Source organism: Triticum dicoccoides, chromosome 6A (genome assembly GCF_002162155.2).
Source record: "Triticum dicoccoides isolate Atlit2015 ecotype Zavitan chromosome 6A, WEW_v2.0, whole genome shotgun sequence".
Lineage (NCBI taxonomy): Eukaryota > Viridiplantae > Streptophyta > Magnoliopsida > Poales > Poaceae > Triticum > Triticum dicoccoides.
In genome coordinates, this window is record NC_041390.1 from 28979135 (window position 1) to 28985931 (window position 6797).

At 43.4% G+C, this 6797-nt stretch overlaps 1 protein-coding gene across 1 annotated transcript; it reads right to left on the reverse strand.

Annotated features, from left to right (window-relative positions):
* Positions 1-3118: 3118 nt before the first annotated feature.
* LOC119314247 (protein trichome birefringence-like 12) lies at positions 3119-6145 on the reverse strand. The gene is made up of 4 exons (XM_037588993.1): positions 5565-6145; positions 4348-4485; positions 3730-3979; positions 3119-3645 (listed from the first exon to the last, which is right to left on the reverse strand). The coding sequence occupies exons 1-4, from the start codon at positions 6080-6082 to the stop codon at positions 3358-3360; spliced, it is 1194 nt and encodes a 397-aa protein (XP_037444890.1). The 5' UTR covers positions 6083-6145; the 3' UTR covers positions 3119-3357.
* Between the last annotated feature and the right edge of the window lie 652 nt (positions 6146-6797).

A 6797-nucleotide genomic window follows, 5' to 3' on the forward strand; every position in this document is an offset into this window, starting at 1 on the left:
ACGGATCTTGTTGCAAAACTATTTATGCAACACACGTCTTTTGCATATATTTTTTTGGCAACAAGTATTTTGTTGCGAAAAGATTTTTGCAACTGAGATTTTGTTGTATTTTTTTTTTCAAATGAGGTCTCGTTGCACAAAAAAAATGTGAGAGGTTTTGTTGTATTTTTTTTTAAATGAGGTCTCGTTGCAGAAAAATTTCGTGAGAGGTTTTGTTGTAAAGCAAAAAACCGCATAGACCATTGCGACACCACATATGTTTCAGAAGCATGGCCCCTGTTGCATGAAGGATGGTATGTAGGCCTTCACTTGATGCGTGTCATCCAGGCAAGGTGGTGAACGTGGCCGCTGCGATCTGCGGGTTGATAGTAAGTGTTTCTCTTAACTATACCGATTTTATATAGAGTAAAAGTTCACCAACCTCATAGCCTCTCGTGGAATATTCAGCTATGATTGTTGTGAAGGTGCGATGCTGAATTATGAACATCAGTAATTGCACATGGCGCTGAATTTTTGTAATATAAGGTGTAGCATATGAAATTTCATGGTAATTGGCTGAATAACAAGTAGTAACATGGGCAATTACCCTATCCATCGACATGTTTAGACTAGTGTATTGTGAATTAGTTGTCGATGATTAAATGGTTAAATACTTCTTGCATGCTATTAAAGGTCCTAACATGGGGTATTTCAAATTGATTAACCGAACTCATCATGCTATTCATTGGTGTAGCATATGAGGGAGGAGTTGGAGTCAGACCCCTGCTTTGTTTTTCTTTCGCATCATTGCGGTGGATTTGATTCGATATCCGCCATCCGATTCTAAACGCAATTCATCCAAATCAAGGTCCCTACCCCCAACAATTCCAAACATAACAGATCCAACCACAAATACGTTTTATATTTTTCGAAAAAATGAGGACAGACCCTAGCCTCTGCATTAACTGATGCGCAGTCATAATCGTATATACATGGATGATTCAGCATAAAAAGTTAATGTTACAATCGAAAAACATGACGCAGTGGTGAAGTCCTCCCCACTTGTGCCAAGAGGTTCTGGGTTCGAACCAGCCTCTCTGCATTGCACTTTGCAGGGGTAAGACTAGGTTCCTATAATCCCTCCCCAAACCCCACCTTGTGTGGGAGCTTCTATGCACTGGGTCTGTCCTTTTACAATCGAAAAACATGAAAAGTGTGCTTTCACACGAGTCCAACTATACCAATTTTGTATAGAGCAAAAGTGCGTAACCTCGTAGCCTCGTCCACGCCGGTAACCAACTATACCGATTTTGTATAGAGTAAAAGCGTGTCAATCCTCTTGTGGAATTTTCACTTACTAGAACAATGTCATGCTTTGCAACAGGATATAAATATTATAGTACGTAAGCTTGTGATTTATTTGTCAAGAATAATGCAATTATGTAAATAAATGTTCATTAAATTTTGTCCATGAATTACCTTATATTTTGATTAAAAGTTTGGTAAGTAAATTAAAGTGGAATTGGTTCAGAGGTAAATAATTAAGGTGATTGATTATCATATACATGAAAAGGTGGACGAAGGATTGGTGGGTAAAAAGGTGAAATGGAACCTTACATTCTTTTTAAGTAGTAGAGGTTCAGCTATGATCGTTGTGAAGATGCGAAGCTGAATTATGAATATCAGCAGTTGCACATGGTGTCCTATTGAGGGCTTCAACCTTCTGTTAAGAGTCAGATATTGGTTGGCTATTGGTCAGAATGTCCGGCCTTATTTTTTTAAGCTTCTATCCTTGACATTGCGTCGGCTCTCCATGTCGGCGGCATGCCATGAGCAAAGCTCAACACTCATTTTCTGGACTTCTGAATCTGAGAAATTGATCGCCATCTCGAAGAAGAAGGCAGTGCAGAGGGCTCGACGACTGTCCCAAATCCAGCCAGATAGATCGAGCAAGACATATAACCTCATAAGCATCGAAACTGGCTAGACATCGCCGGTCAGAGAAGGAGCCAGAGAATCAAAACTAGAAAAGGCATTGCCTGCTCCGCCATAAGACACCTTCGATGACCACCTTTATCTAATACTCCCTCCATCCTAAATGACTTGTCATGGAAATAGATAAAAAAAATGGATGTATTTAGAATTAAAATATGTGTAGATACATCTATTTTCACGACAAGTAATACCGGACGAAAGGAGTACTCCCTCCGTTCCTATATACAAGCCCTTTTAGAGATTTCGATATAAAATATATATAGATGTAAATAGACGTATTTTAGAGTGTAAACTCACTCATTTTAATCCAAATGTTGTCCATATTTCAAGCTCTAAAAAGACTTATATTTAGGAACGGAGAGAGTATAACACAAAGATGCAACCAGATCCCCCACTCCATAAAAAGTAGCGACCAGACAACCCCCACCCTCTATGCCGCCACGAGTTGGACCAAGACTCAGGAAAGCATCATTCTTAGCCACCATTGCCATGGGAAGTGAATGGATGAACCTGGATACATATAAACCCACTTTGAAAAACACATTTTGAAATGCCAAAAAATTCTGGAAAAAGGTGCACGCAGACATCTCCATGTTCTATGTGCGTGCATAAAGTTTAATGGAAAAACAACTTTTTTTGTGGCCTGTGCAAAAAGACAAAAAATTATGCCTCAAAACGCTATTTAGAAGCACTTAATTTGTCTTTTTTCAGAGACAAAATAAAAAAAATACTTTTTCTCACAAAACTTTGTGCCGCGGACATATTATTGCGAACATGCATGATGCACAAAATTGTGTTTTGATTTTTTCTTGACATTAGAAAACACGTTTAAAGTACATTTTTTAAAAGCGGGTACACATTTTTGGAAAGCGCGTTCATATGTACCCGTGTTCAGGATGTGCCGACTCCCATTGCCACCACTAGGAATGAAATTCTAATCCTAAGAGACTTAACACAGCGCTGCAACGAATTTTGGATTATTTTTTTGGTTGCATGCACGCATTCCAATTAAACATGGTGCCAAATCTTCTTGTTTCTTTTGCAATTTGCGTAAGTTTTTCAGGTCCTCCAGACTAAACCGCCTATTAGAAAGCATGACTGCAGTGTCAGAGGAAGACGAGAAAAACTGAAGAACATAATCATGCAACACTCAACATTCAGTGGCCGTGAGCCGAGCTGTACGTTCAAAAATATGCTGCATTTACAGTTACAGAGAGATGCCTAGTCGCAGTCCAGTTTTACGTCTGAAATTTTGAGGGCTGCAATTTGTTCCAAAGTGCAATCCCAAAATCAGTATGACAGACCAATTACACCAGCATTGTTCAGCATATCATCTTCCTTCCAGCAGACAATTTACAGGCCTGAACTTCAGCGCACACGGCGTCAACCTTCACCCTGCTTGAAGTAGTGCAAGATCCGCGCAGCCAAGATGTCGACCCACGTGTCCGGTACGCCTGGCAGGCACCAATGCATGCAGTCCTGCCCCCAGACGGCCACCGCGTCCTTCTTCCCGAGCCAGATAGCTGGATGGGCGTCGGCGCGGAACTCGCTCATGTACGTCAGGTTGAGCAGCTGGATATCCGTGCCGACTAGCGCTTCCTGGATCACTGAGTTTACTAGTCTCGCTTCCTTGTTCACTCCCCCAAACCTGGGATCGAACCAGGAATCCAGCTGCACAGGATTTTAGGGGGGTCATGACTATTTTTTTTTTGAGGAAAATGTCAGATCATGAAAAGCTTGGACCTAGAATGGTACCTCGTGTTCTTCGAGGAGCCTCTTAGACAAGCAACTGCCGTTGTGATCCCATTCGCCTCCATCAAAGTGCCTGGGTGATTGTGTGCGCCACAGCTTCATTGTTGTACTTGGGACCTCCCTTTCGATGTACGAGCTCATACTTTTGAGGACTACCTTCAGTCCATCAAAGATGCCGAGTGGAGGCTCGATTGGTTTTCCTCCTCGGTAGAAAACAAGGGGAGTTTCTTTTGGGAATTTATCCGGACCCCACCTGATAATGAGAAACGCAGTCATGACTCGTAACCAAACTACAAATATAGTTGCCACAAAATAGAAGGAATGTATAAGAGCAATACACATTGCCATGCTAGCTAACACAGGATTTTTATTTCACAATGGTAAGTATACCCAGAAATTTAAAACAAATAACATTTCAACACTGAAAGGAAAAAGGCTTTTTCTAGACACAAACAGCCCAGTTTCCAAGTAGTTCCAACATAGAGAATATGCAGTGTTAACACTTACTAAGTATTATTATCTTACGAAACTCATGAAGAAACTCAGTACCTCTTGAACGAAATTAAAGTTTCACCCTATGTTAGCGTGCACACAGCAACAAAATTTCAAGTAAATACTTACCAGTGTCCAGTGTTGAAAATGAGTACGTCGTAGAACTTGGTGATATTTGCCCAATCCTCAGCAGGAATGTCAACATCAACTCTGTAAGTTCCCATTATTCCATCACTCTGAGGTTTGGAATTCTCTACAGGCTGCCACCTTTGTATCATTAGTTATCACCATGTGAGTTTTAAGATTTTATCATATAAGCCATATAGTCCCATTCGTGTACAAAAGCACAAATGCATGCAGTTTCGCAGTTGAAATGTCAGATGCTATCAGTGTAGGTTTAATAAGTATGGACTTTTAAATTACTGATACAAAAATCCACATTACTGAAGCTCATACATCACGAAAGTACGGAACTGTCTATGCATCCCTAACATATGGATATAGGAAACAAAACACACAGTAACAGTAGGATAAAATGCTAACATCTACAAAGAAATCATCAAAGTAAAGGATGTGGCAGACAATCAGAATCATAAGGATGTAACGATAGGTAGATCTCAATTTCATAAAATTGACAAAGATGTATTCTTATGCATTAATATACTTCTGCAACTGGAAAATGCCTTTTCTTGTGTGGATCTGAGAGTAAAGAGCATGTGTTGCAACCTACAATAAAAAGCAATAGCACAAGAATTCACTGTCCGGCAGACAAAACTACAGAACTGTGCTCAGCAGCCAACCAGTGCAGAGATTAAGCATGTAGCACCGTGACGCCACTTGCTATGGAATAATTCCTGATTTCTCTAAGAGAGCAGAACTACCGCCACAGTTAAGTTTGAGTCCCTCACACACCAATGATCATGAATCATGAAGCCAACCACAGATCTTCGAAACCAAATAACTAGAAGTGCAACTCATCCTATTCCTAGAGGGTAAAAGAAATGCATCACCCGAATTATCTTCCGAGAATATTTAAAAAATAATAGTATTGCACACTCATGTTTGCGACATCCCCTGTCACAGTAACTGTCCCTGATTATCAAACTTCCTCTCTTTTACATACACATATCACAAGCAAACCAAGCAAATTGTATCTATCTACAGTTCATCCACCGTACTAAAAGACACAAAGATGCATTCTAGCTGTCCGGATCCTAAATGCAATCCTAAGCAAGATAGATCTACAGTTCATCCTAATCAAAGTTTCTCACATAAAGCATTGATCTTGTGTTGCAATCTACAAGAATCATGGAGCAGCACTGAGCAGAGATGGTGGTACGACTCACGTGTACTTGGCGAGCAGCACGGCGCGGTGGTACCCGACGACGACGTTCTCCCGGGGGAAGTAGCCGCCCCGCCACGCGCCGCGGCGCTTCCACTTGCGCGCGCCGCCGTCGCCGGACCGGAGCGCGCAGAGCAACGCGACGACCAGGTTCTCCGACAGCGAGTCCCCCACGAACCCGATCCGGCGCCTCCTGGCCGCCGCGAGGAACGCGGCGGGATCGAGCCTCGGGATGGCGCCGCAGCGAGTGGGGGCCCAGGAGAGCGCGGCGACGGGGCGGCGGCCGTTGCGGAGGCAGTTCCAGGCGTTGCGGTGGAAGGGGCATGACTGGGAGTAGAGGGGTGGCGGCGGGGGAGACGGGGTCGGGACCCAGCGGCCGGCGGTGGCGTCGGAGGGGGCGGCGCCGCAGGGGATGGGGGGCTGTGGCGGGGGCGGGGGAGGGGAGGAAGAGAGGAAGAGGAGGACGGAGATGGTGAAGGTGACGGGGAGGAGGAGGAGCAGGGGCAGGCGGAGGCGCGGCATTGCGGGATGGGGTCCGGCCGGCGATCCCCCGGCGGCGAGGCGGATGAGACGAGAGAGAGAAGGGAAGAAAAGATTTTATTTTTCTGTTCTTTTTCCCGCTGGGCAGAGCTTTCCCTTTATCAAAAAACTAGCACAAATAATCGTGCGTTGCAACAAAAGAAAAAAAATTAATATATGTCCATTTAAAAATTCGCTGGAATGGCACAACGGCATACTTAAATCTTATATCTCAGCCACAACCTACAATCCAATTTAGATCTCTCTCTCACTCACTCACTCACTCTCTCAACCTACAATCCAATTTAAATCTCTCTCTCACTCACTCACTCACTCTCTCAGGTCTTCCGCTTTTAGTATGTCTTCATTCCATGCAGCTCACAGAGCGTTCATGTGTCCTCCTCTATTTTTTCACGAGAAAACTTCCGATCTGTTCATCAACTATGAAGATAGTACAACAAACACCAGGAGTAAAAATTACATCCAGATCCGTAGATCACCTAGCAACGACTTTAAACACTGGAGCGAGCCGCAGACGCGCCGCCATCATCTCTCCTCCATCACCGTAACAGGGCAAAACCTTATTGTAGTAGACAGTCAAGAAGTCACCTATTTCATCTTCAGGGAGGTGCCATCGCCTCATCTTTTTGAGGAGAACATGAACCCTACCCTTCTATTGTCTTAAGGCTACATGAGACGAGGCTGCCTGGCGACTGCT

Coding starts and splice junctions, on each gene's coding strand:
- LOC119314247 (XM_037588993.1), bottom strand. CDS start 6,082: ATGCCGCGCCTCCGCCTGCCCCTGCTCCTCCTCCTCCCCGTCACCTTC. Junction 4,486..5,564: donor GTGCTGCTCGCCAAGTACAC/GTGAGTCGTACC, acceptor AATGATACAAAG/GTGGCAGCCTGTAGAGAATT. Junction 3,646..3,729: donor GGCTCCTCGAAGAACACGAG/GTACCATTCTAG, acceptor AATCCTGTGCAG/CTGGATTCCTGGTTCGATCC.